Genomic DNA, 18,785 nt, shown 5'->3' with positions numbered 1-18,785 from the left:
TGGGGTGGAAGGTGTTGGTGAAGTGGATGAACTGTTTGAGCTCCTCTGGGGAGCAAGTGGCGGCGCTGATACAGTCATCAACGTAACGGAGGAAGAGGTGGGGTTTGGGGCCTATGTAGGTGCGGAAGAGGGACTGTTCCACGTAACCTACAAAGAGGCAGGCATAGCTGAGGACCATGCGGGTGCCCGTGGCCACCCCCTTTGTCTATAGGAAGTGGGAGGAATCGAAAGAGAAGTTGTTGATGGTGAGGACAAGTTCGACTAGGCGGATGAGGGTGTCGGTGGAGGGGGACTGGTCGGTCCTGCGGAACAGGAAGAAGCGGAGGGCCTTGAGGCCATCTGCATGTGGAATACAGGTGTATAGGGACTGGACGTCCATGGTGAAAATTAGGTGTTTGGGGGCCAGGGAATCGTAAGTCCTGGAGGAGGTGGAGGGCGTGGGTGGTGTCACAGACATAGGTAGGGAGTTCCTGGACCAAAGGGGAGAAAATGGAGTCCAGATAGTTGGAGATGAGTTTCGTGGGGCAGGAACAGGCTGCAACAATGGGTCGACCAGGGCAGGCAGGTTTGTGGATTTTGGGAAGGAGATAGAAACGGGCCGTGCGGGGTTGGGGAACAATGAGTTTGGAGGCTGTGGGTGGGAGGTCCCCTGAGGTGATGAGGTCATGAATGGTGTTGGAGATGATGGTTTGGTGCTCGGGTGTGGGGTCATGATCGAGGGGGCGGGAGGAGGTGGAGTCGGAGAGTTGGCGTTTGGCCTCGGCGATGTAGAGGTCAGTGCGCCATACTACCACTGCGCCACCCTTGTCTGCGGGTTTGATGGTGAGGTTGGGGTTGGAGCAGAGGGCTGCCCGTTCTGCGGAGGAGAGGTTGGAGTGGGTGAGAGGGGTGGAGAGGTTGAGGCGGTTAATGTCTGGACGGCAGTTGGCGATGAAGAGGTCGTGGGAAGGTAGGAGGCCTGGGGGTGGTGTCCAGGAGGAGGACTTGTGTTGGAAGCGGGAGAAGGGGTCAGTGGAGGGAGAGTTAGGTTCGCGGTTGAAGAAGTAGGCGTGGAGGCGAAGGCGGCGGAAAAACTGTTCTATGTCCAACCGTGACTGGTATTCGTTGAATATGTGGTTGTAGGGGGACAAAGGTGAGCCCCTTACTGAGGACTGACCGTTCGTCCTCAGTCAGTGGGAGGTCTGTGGGGATGGTGAAGATGCGGCAGGGTTCAGTGTGGCTGTCTTCTCTGGGGTTGCTGGCTGTGGAGGTTGTGGGCGGAGTGATGAGCTCGTTGGCCCACAACCTCCACAGCCAGCAACCCCAGAGAAGACAGCCACACTGAATCCTGCCGCATCTTCACCATCCCCACAGACCTCCCACTGACTGAGGACGAACGGTCAGTCCTCAGTAAGGGGCTCACCTTTGTCCCCCTACAACCACACATCAACGAATACTAGTCACGGTTGGACATAGAACAGTTTTTCCGCCGCCTTCGCCTCCACGCCTACTTCTTCAACCGGGAACCTAACCCTCCCTCCACTGACCCCTTCTCCCGCTTCCAACACAAGTCCTCCTCCTGGACACCACCCCCAGGCCTCCTACCTTCCCTCGACCTCTTCATCGCCAACTGCCGACGAGACATCAACCGCCTCAACCTCTCCACCCCTCTCACCCACTCCAGCCTCTCCCCCGCAGAACGGGCAGCCCTCCGCTCCAATCCCAACCTCACCATCAAACCCGCAGACAAGGGTGGCGCAGTGGTAGTATGGCGCACTGACCTCTACATCGCCGAGGTCAAACGCCAACTCTGCGACTCCACCTCCTCCCGCCCCCTCGATCATGACCCCACACCCGAGCACCAAACCATCATCTCCAACACCATTCATGACCTCATCACGTCAGGGGACCTCCCACCCACAGCCTCCAACCTCACTGTTGCCCAACCCCGCACGGCCCGTTTCTATCTCCTTCCCAAAATCCACAAACCTGCCTGCCCTGGTCGACCCATTGTCTCAGCCTGTTCCTGCCCCACCGAGCTCATCTCCAACTATCTGGACTCCATTTTCTCCCCTTTGGTCCAGGAACTCCCTACCTATGTCCGTGACACCACCCACGCCCTCCACCTCCTCCAGGACTTCCAATTCCCTGGCCCCCAACACCTCACTTTCACCATGGACGTCCAGTCCCTATACACCTGCATTCCGCATGCAGATGGCCTCAAGGACCTCCGCTCCTTCCTGTCCCGCAGGCCCGACCAGTCCCCCTCCACCGACACCCTCATCCGCCTAGCCGAACTTGTCCTCACCCTCAACAACTTCTCTTTCGATTCCTCCCACTTCCTACAGACAAAGGGGGGAGCCATGGGCATCCGCATGGGCCTCAGCTATGCCTGCCTCTTTGTAGGTTACGTGGAACAGTCCCTCTTCCGCACCTACATAGGCCCCAAACCCCACCTCTTCCTCTGTTACATTGATGACTGTATCAGCGCCGCCTCTTGCTCCCCAGAGGAGCTCGAACAGTTCATCCACTTCACCAACACCTTCCACCCCAACCTTCAGTTCACCTGGGCCATCTCCAGCACATCCCTCACCTTCCTGGACCTCTCAGTCTCCATCTCAGGCAACCAGCTTGTAACTGATCTCCATTTCAAGCCCACCGACTCCCACAGCTACCTAGAATACACCTCCTCCCACCCACACTCTGCAAAAATTCCATCCCCTATTCCCAATTTCTCCGCCTCCGCCGCATCTGCTCCCACGATGAGGCATTCCACTCCCGCACATCCCAGATGTCCAAGTTCTTCAAGGCCCGCAACTTTCCCCCCACAGTGGTCGAGAATGCCCTTGACCGCGTCTCCCGCATTTCCTGCGACACATCCCTCACACCCCGCCCCCGCCACAACCGCCCAAAGAGGATCCCCCTCGTTCTTACACACCACCCCACCAACCTCCGGATACAACGCATCATCCTCCGACACGTCCGCCATCTACAATCCGACCCCACCACCCGAGACCTTTTTCCATCCCCACTCTTGTCTGCTTTCCGGAGAGACCACTCTCTCCGTGACTCCCTTGTTCGCTCCACACTGCCCTCCAACCCCACCACACCCGGCACCTTCCCCTGCAACCGCAGGAAATGCTACACTTACCCCCACACCTCCTCCCTCACCCCTATCCCAGGCCCCAAGATGACTTTCCATATTAAGCAGAGGTTCACCTGCACATCTGCCAATGTGGTATACTGCATCCATTGTACCCGGTGTGGCTTCCTCTACATTGGGGAAACCAAGCGGAGGCTTGGGAACCGCTTTGAAGAACACCTCCGCTTGGTTCGCAATAAACAACTGCACCTCCCAGTCGCAAACCACTTCCACTCCCCCTCCCATTCTTTAGATGACATGTCCATCATGGGCCTCCTGCAGTGCCACAATGATGCCACCCGAAGGTTGCAGGAACAGCAACTCATATTCCGCTTGGGAACCCTGCAGCCCAATGGCATCAATGTGGACTTCACCAGCTTCAAAATCTCCCCTTCCCCCACCGCATCCCAAAACCAGCCCAGTTCATCCCCTCCCCCCACTGCACCACACAACCAGCCCAGCTCTTCCCCTCCACCCACTGCATCCCAAAACCAGGCAACCTGTCTCTGGCCCCCTAACCTGTTCTTCCTCTCACCCATCCCTTCCTCCCACCCCAAGCCACACCTCCATCTCCTACCTACTAACCTCATCCCACCTCGACCTGTCCGTCTTCCCTGGACTAACCTATCCCCTCCCCACCTCCCCACCTATACTCTCCTCTCCATCTCCCCCTCTCTCTCTATTTATTCCAGAACCCTCACCCCATCCCCCTCTCTGATGAAGGGTCTAGGCCCGAAACGTCAGCTTTTGTGCTCCTGAGATGCTGCTGGGCCTGCTGTGTTCATCCAGCCTCACATTTTATTATCTTATAAATTATCCATTAGTTTGAAGTATTTAACAATTTAAACAAGCCATTACCAGAGGTGTTTATTAGTTAAAATTTGAAATTACCTGAGTCAAATTCACTAGTGTGGACAAAAATTTGTACTCCACCTAGAACTAATAATTTTTTTTGCAGTTTTCCAATGCAGTTTGTGGATCCCATATATATTATTCCCAGTTAAAACCCATACATTGAAATCTGCTAACAATGCAATGAGATCAAAATGCAACCGTCCAGTAATGGCCTAGAAAAGAAATGGGGCTTTCTTAATAGCACACCAATCGTTACAATTGGGAATAAGATGAAGAAAGAGGAGATTACTGGAACCACTTTCAATGTAAAGTTAAGTAGTAATCACAAAATTTGGATGCCAAATCAATTACACTTCCATTGACATTTCGTAAAAAATACAAATTAATATGTTACCTGTTAATTAATTATTAATTTAGGGCAGCATGGTGGCACAGTGGTTAGCACTGCTGCCTCACAGTGCCAGGGACCTGGGTTCAATTCCAGTTATGAGCGACTGTCTGTGTGGAGTTTGCACATTCTCCCCTTATCTGCGTGGGCTTCCTCCGAGTACTCCGGTTTCGTCCCACAGTCCAAAGATGTACAGGTTACATGGATTGGCCATGATAAATTGCCCGTAGTGTTCAGGGATGTGTAGGTGAGGTGGGTTATAGGGAGTTGGTCTGGGTGGGATGCTCTGAGGGGCAGTGTGGACTTGTTGGGCTAAAGGGCCTGTTTCCACACTGTGCGGATTCTATGATTCCAAGAACAGTTTTAAGTGGAGGGAATTTTAGAACAGATATTCTCAAACCTTGAAAATTCTCATCTGCATATGTTTGCTCGGACCATATAATAAGTATGGGTCAAACTGTTATTCAAATCCACAGAGTCATGCAGCATGGAAACGGACCCTCTGGTCCAACCAGTCCATGCCGAATATGATCCCAAACTAAACTAGCCCACCTGCCTGGTCCTGGCCTGTATCCCTCAAAACCTTTTTTAATTCTTGGACTTACCCAAATGGCATTTAAATATTGTAATTGTACCCACATCCACCACTTCCCCAGTAAGTTCATTCCAGATGCAAACCACCCTGTGTGTAAAAAATTTGCCCATGTCTTTTTTTAAAGCACTTTCCTCTTACTTTTTTAAAGTGTCCCCTGGTCTTGAAATCCCCCACCTTGGGGAGAGGACAACTGCCATTAACTCCATCTATTCCTCTCATTATTTTATAAACTTCTATCAGGTCACCTCTTAACCAGTAGTCACAGCAGCTGAATCATGACAATATCTTACTTTATTATTAATTGTTTTATATCTCTTCAGAAAAGGCTGCAGAACATTTTAATTGGGAAAAAATATTATTTAAATTGAAAGCATCAACCTGCAACTTCAGTAGATAGCTTACCATGCATAAATGTCAACATCCTAAAGTTAAATTCACACAACTCACATAGCACTATGCAGGAACCTTTTGCAAGGCCAGAATTTGCTAGCTATCATTAAAAAAAAACAGGTGACACAATCAACAATCAGATCAGGAAGAGGATCAGTGGATCCAAAATGTTGACTCTGCTTTGTCTCCACAGATGCTGCCAGACTTGCTGAGTTTCTCCAGCAATTTGTTTTTGTTTCAGATTTCTGGCATCTGCAATTTTTTGTTCTTTTTTAAATAATAAACTTTGTTTTATTATTCACTGAAGGAACATGTTGGAAATTGAGCCTCACTAATCCTGGCGCCATCACAAAAGTTAAAGATCATATGAAACATGCAAAGTTTCAATGCACTATTTATCTGTACGAATCTTAATTTTTTGCCACAGTAAAATGCTTAAAATGCAAAATCTTGCCCTTTAGTTATTTACACTGGCCATTTGAGAAACTTCTCCTTTCAACTGTTATCAGTCTGGACAGGAATTTTAGCATCATACAGAATTGCTTTTAAGTAAAAAAAAAACCTGATTATCAAATGATAAGGATTAGAAAGATATACGTAACAGGATCATAACATATTCATCTCCCATTCAACACTGCTCACTGTGGTCTAGGTTCTGATTTAAATGAATGAAGTATCATTGCAAATACTTTCTATATAAGAAGTCTATGATTCCTTGACTTCAATTTTTCATAAAACTCAGTACAAAAATTAGAGAGAATGTCTAATTATAAATAAGTGTATTGACTAATGGCTCAATATTAATTGCTGCATTATTTAATTCAACAGGTTTAGTCAAACATCTTTTGTTTCAAGTAGGATCCTTACAGAAAGTAGGAAGTCAAATTCTTCAGTAGAGCCTATAAGAGATCTGCTTTGAAATTTCAATGAGTCAAAACTACCAGTACTTAATAAAGAATTTCCATGAAGAAATGACTGCAATTCTAAAGCACATGTGCAGATTCCGCAACCGAATTGAAGTATATATGCCAGATCAGAGACACTGGAGGTATCAAAATTCTAAACAACAACTAGAAAATTTCTTGTTTTCCTCCTTAAGAGTTTGTCTATTGTGGCACAGAGAGGCAAAGCAAAGTTACAAGTAATTTGTTAGCATTCACATTTTCTCCTCAACCTCGAAAGCATGTAAAAGTTATGAATACATATTTTTAATCTGAATAACTAAAGCTTAATTTTTGAAGCAATAATTTGCATAAAGGGCTTCATACTAACATTTCTCTTAATTGTAGACATAATCCTCAAGTCACATTATACAAGACTGTCGGCAAATACATGATGCAAGAAAATTTCTCATGCCAAGTCAGAACATAACTAATACAATAACATCGCCACGGTTTGGTGAGAAGTTGTGATGAAAATCGTCAAATATATCGTTACAACTAAAAGTGTCACATTTAATTAACTCAACCTGATAATATATGACCTGCGGGCTCAAATGCAAAGCATTGAGCGTAGCAGACCTTTTTTGTAATCTGTAAATTAAAGAGAAATGTGTTTTACAATGCATTGTAATCATACATATGCTGAAATTTTTGTAATAGAGCAATCTTTTTTGTTTGTACTTTATACTAACAATTGCCTATAACAATTATAGATTATGAGTGCTTGTTTATTTGTATTGTGACTGAAGATGTGTGGCTTATATACATTAATATCCTTAATTAGAGAGTTTGGATTTTGAACGAGTGGCTTGAGGGCTTTGGTCTGAATACATGAGGGGCTTTAATAACTAACTACACAATCCTTCCGGAGCCATGACTTAAATGGTTGTGTGTCAGAGAGGAGCGGACTGGGGCTTCCTAGAGTAATAACAAAAGTTTATTTGTATTGTGAGTTTGACAATTGGAGACAACCAACATTGAAAGAAATTAGCTCACTTTCGGTTGATTTTTGCTGAGGAGAAACAAATAGATTGGAAAGCTTCTGAACAGTTAGACGACCTAGCTGGGACCAGATGTAAGGGGACCTGCTCCTCGAGAAAGGTGTTAATTCATGACAGTTAGGAAACAAGCTAGTTCTGAGTTCTAAGGAAGGATCACCAGACCCGAAACGTTAACTCTATCTTTTCCTTCTCAGATGCTGCCAGACCTGCTGAGCTTTAAACAACTGCACCTCCCAGTTGCAAACCATTTCAACTCCCCCTCCCATTCCTTAGACGACATGTCCATCATGGGCCTCCTGCAGTGCCACAATGATGCCACCCGAAGGTTGCAGGAACAGCAACTCATATTCCGCTTGGGAACCCTGCAGCCCAATGGTATCAATGTGGACTTCACCAGCTTCAAAATCTTCCCTTCCCCCACCGCATCCCAAAACCAGCCCAGTTCTTCCCCTCCCCCCATGCACCACACAAACAGCCCAGCTCTTCCCCTCCACCCACTGCATCCCAAAACCAGGCAACCTGTCTCTGCCTCCCTAACCTGTTCTTCCTCTCACCCATCCCTTCCTCCCACCCCAAGCCGCACCTCCATTTCCTACCTACTAACCTCATCCCACCTCTTTGACCTGTCCGTCTTCCCTGGACTGACCTATCCCCTCCCTACCTCCCCACCTATACTCTCCTCTCCACCTATCTTCTTTTCTCTCCATCTTCGGTCCGCCTCCCCCCCTCCCTATTTATTCCAGAACCCTCACCCCATCCCCCTCTCTGATGAAGGGTCTAGGCCCAAAACGTCAACTTTTGTGCTCCTGAGATGCTGCTTGGCCTGCTGTGTTCATCCAGCTTCACACTTTATTATCTTATATGTAAATAACTTGGTTTATGTTATTTTATCATATGTTACACAAAAGAAACCAATTCTATTGTTACACATAAAGTTGCAACATTGCGTGCTTAAAACAGACGATCAAGTTCATAATTTTTTAAAAACATGATAAACTCAGGCAAGATTTCCATCTGGGATCTGACTTCTCCAGTAGTAACAAAAACTGGGATCATAAAATCATTATTACAATTCAGTTGCTGACATGTTGTTTCAATAAAACCAAACGGCAATTTTCCAAAACTTTATAGAGTAAATTTTTGATTTTTGACCATGGGAATTTTTATTTCATGTTGAAGGATACAAAGAATAAAAAAGTCTCTTGTTCAATATGAATAAGCTCAAAACTACATGTTGGCACTGGAAAAAGTAATATTTACCTATTTCAGTCACCTAACCATCAACTTAAATTCTTGAACACCACAAAATACTGGTGCAGTAAAATCATTTCAAATCCATAAAAACCTCAAACGATTATCCGATTTGCAGTGATCTGACATTTTCCATTCTTTATAACAGCAACTGAGATAGCTTAAAGGAGACCGTGACATAAACACCAATTCTGTGGATCTGATGGGCTGAAACTACATAAAATTGTTTAAAATAGTCCTTACAACTAGCAAAAATTTTCAAGCAAGCAAATATGAACTGGATTAATTTCAGGTTCCACAAATGAACTTGTCAGTGGTGGGGAAATTGCTAGAGAAGGAAAAATGTGGACTAATTGGTATTGGCAGCATGGTTTTGTGCTGGGAAGGTCATGTCTCAAACTTGATTTGAGCTTTTTTAGGAAACGACAAAGATGAGTGATGAGGACAGGGCGGTGGATGTTGTCTATATGGACTTTGACAAGGTGCGTATACAGATAAAAGGTGGCCTGATTAGTAATTTTACAAAAGACAAACAAATTGGGGGAGCTATAGATGAGGAAGATTGCCAAAAGATATAGCAGGACATAAACAGGCTTGAAACTTGGGCAAAGAAATGGCAGATGGGCTTTAATGCAGATAAATGCAAAGTGATGCATTTTGGAAGATCAAATGCTGAAAGGAAGTTGGTAGTAAAACAACAGAACTCTTTGTATCATCAACATACAGAGGGATCTAGGTGTACGGGTCAACAGTTCCGTGAAAGTGGCAATGCAAGTGGATATGGTAGTGGAGAAGGCATAAGGTAGGCTTGACTTCTTGACTTCATTGGTTAGGGCACAAAATATAATAATTGGCAGGTCACGTTGCAGCTGTGTAGAATTTTTGTTAAGCCACATTTGGAACTGTGTACAGTTCCTAGTCACCACATTACCAGAAGGATGAGGCAGCTTTGGAAAGGTTACAGGAATAGCTTACCAGCATATTGCCTGGGTTGGATGGTTATTAGCAATGAGAAGAGCAATGATTTGTTTTCACTTCAACATTAAAGGATGTGAGATGACCTAATAGAAGTTCACAAAATCACAAAAGCCACGGAAAGAACGGATAGCCAGGATCTTTTTCCCAGGATAGAAATCTCAATTACTAGGAGACATAAGTTTAAGGTACAAGTGGATAAGTTTAAAGGAAACATGAGGGGCAAGTTCCCCATGACCTCCAGGTGATAAGTGTTGAGGATGCACTTCCAGCAGTGGTGGTGGAGGCAGCTACGATAGCAATGCTTAAGAGGCATCTCGACACATAAAGAAACATGCAGGAAACACAGGGTCACAGACTGCATAGTTGCAAATGGTTCTAGTTTAGAAAGACATCATGTGTCGGCAGAGTCTTGCTGGGCCAAAGGGCCTGTTCCTGCGCTGTACTGTTCTTTCAAATGACAGCATGCTAATGCTGTCACCAAATTTCTCCTATGTTGCTTCCCTTAAATCAGAACCCAACTATCATCTTTTAATTGCTGAACATGAACTATAGAGAAAAGGATCAGTCTGCTTTCAGTATCCTTGATAGTCATCCAATAGATAATAAGGTTTTAGAGCTGTTACTACATAGGTATTAATGGTAAAACAATGTGTCTTCCCTTGCTCCTTACTGTAAATCCAAAATTAATCTCACTATTACGTTTCAAGTAATGTCCTAGCTTCTCCCCATAGCTTGCATCACTGCCACTCTCCGGCTTTCCATGTTCTAGCAGTCTACATAAACACCCAATGTTATTTGTCCGTTCTAGTGTTATCCCAATATTTACCAATTTATTCTATCATATCCTCAATTAAAATCACTTCTTTTTCTCAAGTCTTCTTCGTTCAAAATAACATCTTGTACATGCTATAATTAATTCTGCATATCTAGTATCAACCTGGTGAATATGGGTTGAATGTGCTCATAGTTGCAATGTACTTCCCTCAACAGAATACCCAAAATAATGCAATTAACTGGTCTTCAACTTTCATGCAGCTACTGAATGTGTTCATACAATTGCCAGTACACCTGAAGGGGAGTGTTAAAAATACCACATACCCCTCCAATTACTTTATTGCAAAAGCCGAAATTTACAGCAGTTTTCCAAAAAAAATTAATAAATTTGTAATATATACAAACATTCTTTTAATAAGTATTTTAAATCTCGTTCATTATTGTGGATTGGCTGATACATACAAGTTTCACTCAACTTGTATACCAGTACAATTGTTCATTCACAAAACATACATGTTCAACTACCTCATTTGGTTTTTTTGTAGTTTGGAAGACATTAGTTGATATTGCTATACCTGGAGAAATTAGGTGCAAGTTTCTTATTAAAACACAATACAATTCTAAATTTACAAAAATACAATTTGAATTCCATAGCTCACCCCTTGCCTTCAACTGTTGCTTCCTTCAGCTGAATATACGAAGCAGGGAAAATACCCTATAATAAAACAATATTTAATTGGAAAAGCAGCATTTGGTCATCAGAACTGACAGTTCTAGTATTTTCTAAAATCAGAAAATTATACCAGAATGTTTTTAAGATCAGTACGTAAGAACATACATTATCAATGAAATCACAGAAGAAAACATTATACTGTTCACAAACTGATGTACAAAATTGTCCTATTTCATTCACAAATATATTCACTTCTGCAAAGCTGTTTCAATTTAATCAAATGCCATCAATGTTTCAAAACAGCAATGAGACCATTTCATAATGTCACTGAACTCAACAGGGTAACTGCATTACAAACTACTTTCCCCACGACAATAACATAAATTAGATATTATTCAGATGATAACAAGATGTGGTTTCTTAAAAATGAGTAAAAGTAGTAAGCCGCAACAGCTATAAATTAGCGTAAACTACTAAAAGGGCATTTTCTTGACTGCTCCCATCACAAACCTGGAAATGTACTGTATTTATAAATACAAGAGTGCTTGCTTTTGTAAAATTTCAGTTACCAGAAAAATAAAATTCACTGTGGTTCATGAGTTACTTGCCAAAGTCGAAACTTAATTCAAACACTCCAATTTATTGCAATATTTTGTTCATCGGTATTTTAAATTGTTGGAAGTGTTCTGATATCGGATTTGTTGAAATTCCATGCTGTTGCAGCACCATTGTTATTAACAAATCTATGTTATTTGAATATTGGTGTTCCAAGTAACATATAGAAAAGCCACTCTGAAATTGTGTATCTCATGTAAATCAACCATTCAATTCAGGTAACTCTTGTAGCGATATTTCTTTTACCATGGTCTACCCAAGATTTAAAATAACAAACTGTGATTTAACGATCGCTAAAAAGGAAATTTATGCCAACTAAATAATTTCTTTGTTTTCTCTATTCTGTGCAAAACTAAGCCACATGCTATAGGTAAAAACTAAAGAGATTTCTTAAGTAGTTAGTGATTACCTTTATGAGATTAAGATTTCTGAGTAATGGTGCACTGCATCATTTAATGTACAGCTCTCTTACAGACAACTAGAAGGCTGAGATTCAATCCTTAGCACTGAAGTAATATTTTAAATCCTTGCTAAATTCTGAGTCACAGCTTGCTGCTGGCAAAGTGAAGTTGTTGTTAAGAGGCTTGTACATGCACCAGAAGACTGAAATATATTGTTAAGTATTTGAGGTAGAATCAATGGATTTACTAAGCTTTTCCTTCATCAAAAGCTGGAAAAAAAATTGAGTTCTGAATTTAGTGAAGGATACTTCTGAATATTTTTGGTCAAGAGAAATGCATTACCTTCAGATTTAAAATTAACTTCTATGATTAACTGTTGTTTTTAGGTCATGTTTGGGCTACTTCTGAATTTCATTTCTGAAAGGCCCTGCTCTAATTTTTAGGCAATCCACACTCCCCAGATAGCAGAAATAATTTTTACTCATGGAACCTTTCTGTTTCCCTTTTTTATTCTGGTATCAGTTCAAGGAAGAACATGCTAATCAGCAAGTAACCAAGATGTAGGACATGTGACCAATAATTGACAGTCTAACATGCAGCATATAGATGAAGGTATATCGCTTTGCTTTCCTGTAACAATAGCTGCTGAACCTCAGGAAGAAATTTGTCTGCTCAGCAATTCCGTAACAGATCTTCAAACCCAACAGAACCTTCAACCATTTACTGGTCCTAGTATAACATTGCTAAATTGAAGCAAATTTGAAACCTACGTTCAGAAAACTTTGATCAAATCATCCCTTAACGTTTCAAACTCCAGAGAATATAACAGGGATTCAAGTAACATTTTAGTAACTAACGCTGCACTCCAGTCTTCGAAATGCAAGCTGCCCAGATCAGTTCACTGGTGTGGTGAGAGACTTTTAGCTGTAACAATTCTTCACGGCTACAATTTTTAGTTCATACTTAAACTTTAAAATACAAGAACATTTAGATCCAGGCATTTTTGCATCCCATTCACCGTGATCAGGTCACAAATTTAAACAAGGTAAATAATGTTTTCTTACAAACAAACCCGGATTTTCTCTTGTCATTGTTTTGAAGAGCAATAGACCAATTTCAAATCCTTTAACATGGCGAAAGCAGAGTTGTCAGCCTGCACCTGTCCTTTCAGATGTATTGTGAATTGAGCAATCAAGTCACCCCGAGTTGGGTAGGAGCCTAACTAATTCATGTAAAATTTGGATTCTATGGCCTATATAGGTCCCAGTTCCCCAATACAACTTAACAACCTACTAATGAAGTGTTTGCCATGGACCACTTTGCCAGTGGTCAAAAAGAACCTCAAAAAGTGTCCCACAGGAGATGCACCAACTTCATAACATTGACAGTCATCTAGCCACTTGCTTCATCAGGCCCTACATTTCTACCATAAATGCTGACAGCCCAACGAAGTACCAGCAACTTGCAGTAGAACCCAGATCACCAATACACTATAATTAAATTCAGACCTCAAAACTAACAAATGCAGCCTCCAACCTGAGGGATCAAGCAGGCAGTCCAAAATCAAAACCCATTTTCTGCAATTCAGTCTATCCAGCATTAGAGCCACTGCTTTACTGTAATTACAGAGAATGCTACTAGGGCATAAAATTTGGAAATAGATTGCATTCCACAATATCAACATTTTTCTGAAAAACAATAGCCTTGACCAAGCAGAACTGCCATCGAAATTAAACTGAAATCATTCTTGTTGGTAAGTGATAAATCTAAAAAGGCTCCCTGGGGGGGGATAATGGAAACTGACAATACCCATTCATTTAAATGCAAATTTCACAGATTTTGTTCAGAAAACATTATCTTCAAACACAGTACAAATAGCCGAAGGATGCTTAGCAGTAACACGTGACCAGATAGATAATTTACCTCTGTTCATTGGTATAGCACATTTATTCATCAATTCTCATTATGCCCAAAGAAACAGGTACCTAAATCCTGTAATAAATGTATTTATTACTCACCTTTTTAGCTTTGCGACGATGTGTATACCCTCTATACCAACCTAAAAAGAAATAAAAATTGTTAAATACAATGAACATTTTACATTATTATGCAGGAGATTGGAATTTAGTTTAATGAATACTATTAACAGCATGAATAACAAGGCAGTCAAATTCAAAGTACTTTTGTTACAACATGGAAACAGACAAACAACCCAATCAACCTTTCTACCTCTGTATTCGTAGCACACTAAAATTAAACTTTCCCAGACCCTCAAAATTGACGCCCCTTGTTCCTAATCAGAGTTTTTTTTAATAAACAATGCCAGGCTTTGTGAATAACAATTGTCACTCATCTGTAGCTGAAACAAAAGTCCTTGTAATTTATTAACAATACAATAACTTTAACAGAGTAAATTTAAACAAGAAAGTAATCTACCTGGTCTATACCACAGACTCAAAAACCTTTTTGAGCCCCATTCACACAAAAGATAAATGGGCAAACACAATTGAGCGCTGAATAATGTAATAAAACTGGCCAGGTTACTTTAGTTTTCATGAGGCATTGCTCCACAGGTCATGATGGTTTCTTGGTTGATTTTCTGAAGGTGTCAATAAGGGTCAGCTTTATGGTTCATTCATTCAGATAAAAGCGGAGATACTTATAATTTAGATTTCTATTTTCTGAGCTTCCACGAGCCACTCATGGGAGGTTAGGCAGGGGTCTTTGAAATATTAATGCTGCAGCATCAATAACTAGCTTCCAGAAAACACTGTTCAAACCCCAAATCAAACTCTGACCATTCCGTGTCAGACTGACAATCTCTCGCACAAGGTACCAGTTACTATTCAACATCTGCCATCTGCTTGACTGCAAGTTCTTTTCCAGGTTTAGCTGGAACTAATTCCTTGGTATGGACCTCACTAACAGACAACTTCTGTTACCTGTTTAAACAATGCTCGCCCTGGTAATGAAAATTTGCAGCAGCTCTCAATTAAGATTCAATCTATTAACTTCGTGGCCTGGCCTCTCAAATAAACAAAAGTTTTTTTTTTAACGTAAGTCCAAAAATCATCTTAGGCCCAATTTCCCAAATCACACCTCCAAAATTATCAAAATAAATTTCTAAAAAATGAAACATCATCAAGAGCTTAACACTAGAATCACAAAGAGTCACCCTGGCTGCAAAATAGGAAAGAGGTGCTTATAATAATGTTTAACCTCTTTCAGCAAGGTTACTAATTATTTGCACCCAAGTTGAGGAGCAATCTCTTCAAACGATAATGGAATACTCTATCACCGAAGGTTGTACATCCTCCATCATCGGTGATATTTAGTATTGAAAACAGTCAGACCTTTGGCTCCTTGGAGATAAAAAGAAATACAGATGCTAGAGTCAGAGTCAATACTGCGTGCAGCTGGAGGAACAGAACAGGTCAGGCAGCAGAGGCACAGGAAAGTTGACACTGGGCAGAATTACAGATGGGAATCTGTAAATTTTCACAAGTGAACATCCCACTACCTTCACCCCAAACTGTTCAAAATTTTATGGGTGAATTAGCAATTTGTAGTAATGACTATGACCTGCACTCTGCGAGAGAATACACCCACGCAACTTCCAAACAGAGAGATAGAATGGATGAGAGCTGTTTTGAATTTAGTGACTGAATTCAGTGACTATTCATCTCAAAGAACAACTACCCTGCGCTGTCAGTATTTTGGTCTGCCTTTACATACTGCTAAACTGAAACTCGCATTAACGTTTACTTGGTCAGCAAAATAGTCCACCTCTCAAATATGCTGAAAGAGGTGCTTAGAATACATTGAGTATTTCCATACTTTGTCAACCACCTCCCTCTCAAAAGGCCCTATGGATGAGCAGATCTAATACTGGATTAGTTCAGCCTTTGACAAAGTGTTCTCAAACAAAGGCCTCTGGAAGTTCCACGATGGAGCCGTTACCACCCTCGAGCACTGCAAATTTCCAGAAGCTGAGTAGATGCAATCTGATCAGAGCGGCCATGTCTACAGACATAATTCCTTGCTCATTGTTTCATACAAATATCCATTTGGCAGCAAAGGACTTTTTATTCATCGACCCTTTCCTGTCCAGTCACCAACATCCCTTTGAGGACGATCACAGATTTCAGGGCTTATTTACAAAAAAAAAACACCCAATCAACCAAAGCACTCATTAACCAATCGGAAACACTGTGACATTAACAAGAATCAAAAACTTCAGGAGGAGCTAAGATCTCCCGGTCTACAGGGTGGAACATACTCACTCACCCCAAGAGCTCCTAACAGATCTCAGTTCTTTATTCTTTTGCTCCTACTTTGGTAGGTCCCAGTTTTGGATTAGGAACAGTAAAGGACCAACTATCCAGGCTTTCTGTAGTCTGACTAGGTATTTTCAAATCAGCCATTTCAGAGATGTTACCACTATGTGTGGAGATGCCAGTGTTAGACTGGGGCGGACAATTTTTTTTTAAAAGCAATCACACAATATCAGGTTATAGTCCAACAGGTCTTATTTGAAATCAGCTTTCAGAACAGCGCTCCTTCATCAGGTGGAGTGAGAGAGGGCACATTGACAAATTTATAGGCACTGAATGATCAAAGGAACATACAACTGGTGTGATTGGAGTGAAATCTTCTCAAAACTCGCTGGAGTGAACAAACATAAAATAGCTGGAGAACTCTATCAGAAAGGAGACGCAAGTTTCAATTGATTCAGATACAAATTCCAGAATCCATTTCAAGTCACTGCCCTGAGTAAATTAAAGGTTTTATTAGAACATAGAACATAGAAAAGTACAGCACAGTGCAGTCCCTTTGACCCACGATGCCGTGCCATGGATTAATCCTAATCCAAACATAAAATAACCTAACCTACATCCCCCTCAATTCACTGCTGTCCATGTGCATGTCCAGCAGTCGCTTAAATGTCACTAATGACTCCGCTTCCAAGACTACCACTGGCAAACTATTCCATGTGCTCATAACTCTCTGGGTGAAGAGCCTCCCTCTGACATCTCCTCTATACCTTCCTCCGAACACCTTAAAACTATGATCCCTCATGGCAGTCAATCCTGCCCTGGGGAAAAGTCTCTGGCTATCGACTCTATCCATACCTCTCATTACCTTGTACACTTCAATCAGGTCACCTCTCTTCCTCCTTCTCTTCAGAGAGAAAAGTCCGAGCTCAGTCAACCTCTCCTCGTAAGACACGCTCTCCAGTCCAGGCAGCATCCTGGTAAACCTCCTTTGCACCCTCTCCAAAGCCTCCACATCTTTCCTATAATAGGGCGACCAGAACTGGACACAATATTCCAAGTGTGGTCTCACCAGGGTTTTGTAGAGCTGCAGCAAAACCTCGTGGCTCTTTAACAGGGGGATCGAGTTTATGAAAGCCAAAACACCAAATGCTTTCTTAACAACCTTATCCACTCGGGTGGCAACTTTGAGGGAGCTGTGCACTTGAACACCAAGATCCCACTGTTCCTCCACACTGCTGAGGATCCTGCCTTTAATCCTATATTAAGCATTTAAGTTCAACCTTCCAAAATGCATCACTTCGCATTTATCCAGGTTGAACTCCATCTCCATTTCTCAGCCCAGCTCTGCATACTGTTGATGTCTCGCTGAAGCCTGCAATAGCCCTCGATACTATCAACAGCTCCGCCAACCTTTGTGTCATCAGCAAACATATTAACCCTCCCCTCAACCTCCTCATCCAAGTCATTTATAAAAACTACAAAGAGCAGAGGCCCAAGAACAGAGCCCGGCGGGACACCACTAACGCTGACCTCCAGGCAGAATACTTACCATCTACAACCACTCTCTACTTCCTGTCAACCAACCAATTCTGAATCCAGACAGGCAAATCACCCTGTATCCCATACCTCCTGACTTTATGAATGAGCCTGCCGTGGGGAACCTTATCACATACCTTGCTGAAGTCCATCTACACCACATCCACTGCTCAACCCTCATCAACCTGTCTTGTGACCTCCTCAAAGATTTGTGAGGCATGACCTGCCCCTCACAAAGCCATGCTGACTCCCTTAAATCACGCTATGCTTTTCCAAATAGTCATAAATCCTATCCCTCAGAATTCTTTACAAAGCCTTGCTGACCACAGGCGTAAGGCTGACTAGTCTGTAATTTCCAGGGATTTCCCTATTCCCTTTTTTGAAAAGAGGAACAACATTTGCCTCCGTCCAATCTTCCAGTACGACTCCCGTGGAGAGTGAGGAAGCCAGCGGCTTAGCGACCTCCTTTCTCGCTTCCCAGAGCAACCTAGGATAAATATGGTCTGGCCCTGGGGACTTATCAATCTTAATGTTTGCCAAAATTTCCAGCACATCAACTTCCTCAATCTCAATCTGTTCAAGCCTGTTTCCCTGCTCCTCAAAGTTCTCATTCACAGCAAGGTCCCTTTCCTTAGGTGAAAACCGAAGCAAAAAAAAACTAACTTAGGGCTTCCTCTATCTGCTCAGACTCCACGCACAAGTTCCCTATGCTATCCTTGATCATTCTCTTATTCCTCATGTTTGAGTAAAATGCCTTCAGGTTCTCTCTAATCCTTCCTGCCAAGCCTTTGTCATGCCCCATCCTGGCCCTCCTCAGTCCACTTTTGAGCTCCTTCCGAGCAAGCCTGTAATCATCATCAATGACATGTTGAAGGCCATGAAGTACATGGTGTAGTTTTCCACGCTGGGAAAGTACTGGACAACGAAGGGTACTCTATCAGTAGTTTCCTGTGTGTCTTCGTTGGCACGTCAGAACTGGCGATCGACAT

At 42.7% G+C, this 18,785-nt stretch overlaps 2 protein-coding genes across 3 annotated transcripts in view; one reads left to right on the top strand and one right to left on the bottom strand.

The window, feature by feature from the left end:
- The window catches only part of c20h10orf90 (chromosome 20 C10orf90 homolog), a 377,977-nt gene that overhangs the window by 57,858 nt on the left and 301,334 nt on the right, over nucleotides 1–18,785 (top strand). The gene's annotated exons all lie outside the window — the stretch shown is intronic.
- Nucleotides 1–18,785, bottom strand: part of dock1 (dedicator of cytokinesis 1) — a 562,483-nt gene that overhangs the window by 505,824 nt on the left and 37,874 nt on the right. For both annotated transcript variants that reach the window (XM_048551079.2, XM_048551080.2), the window contains exons 3-4: nucleotides 14,002–14,042; nucleotides 10,954–11,009 (exon numbers count right to left, since the gene is read on the bottom strand). In XM_048551079.2, coding sequence (XP_048407036.1) covers nucleotides 10,954–11,009; nucleotides 14,002–14,042 — 97 coding nt within the window. The remainder of the gene's footprint in view (nucleotides 1–10,953; nucleotides 11,010–14,001; nucleotides 14,043–18,785) is intronic.

Source organism: Stegostoma tigrinum, chromosome 20 (genome assembly GCF_030684315.1).
Source record: "Stegostoma tigrinum isolate sSteTig4 chromosome 20, sSteTig4.hap1, whole genome shotgun sequence".
Lineage (NCBI taxonomy): Eukaryota > Metazoa > Chordata > Chondrichthyes > Orectolobiformes > Stegostomatidae > Stegostoma > Stegostoma tigrinum.
The sequence above is the reverse complement of the archived record's forward strand: the minus strand, read 5'-3'. Positions and strand labels throughout refer to the sequence as shown.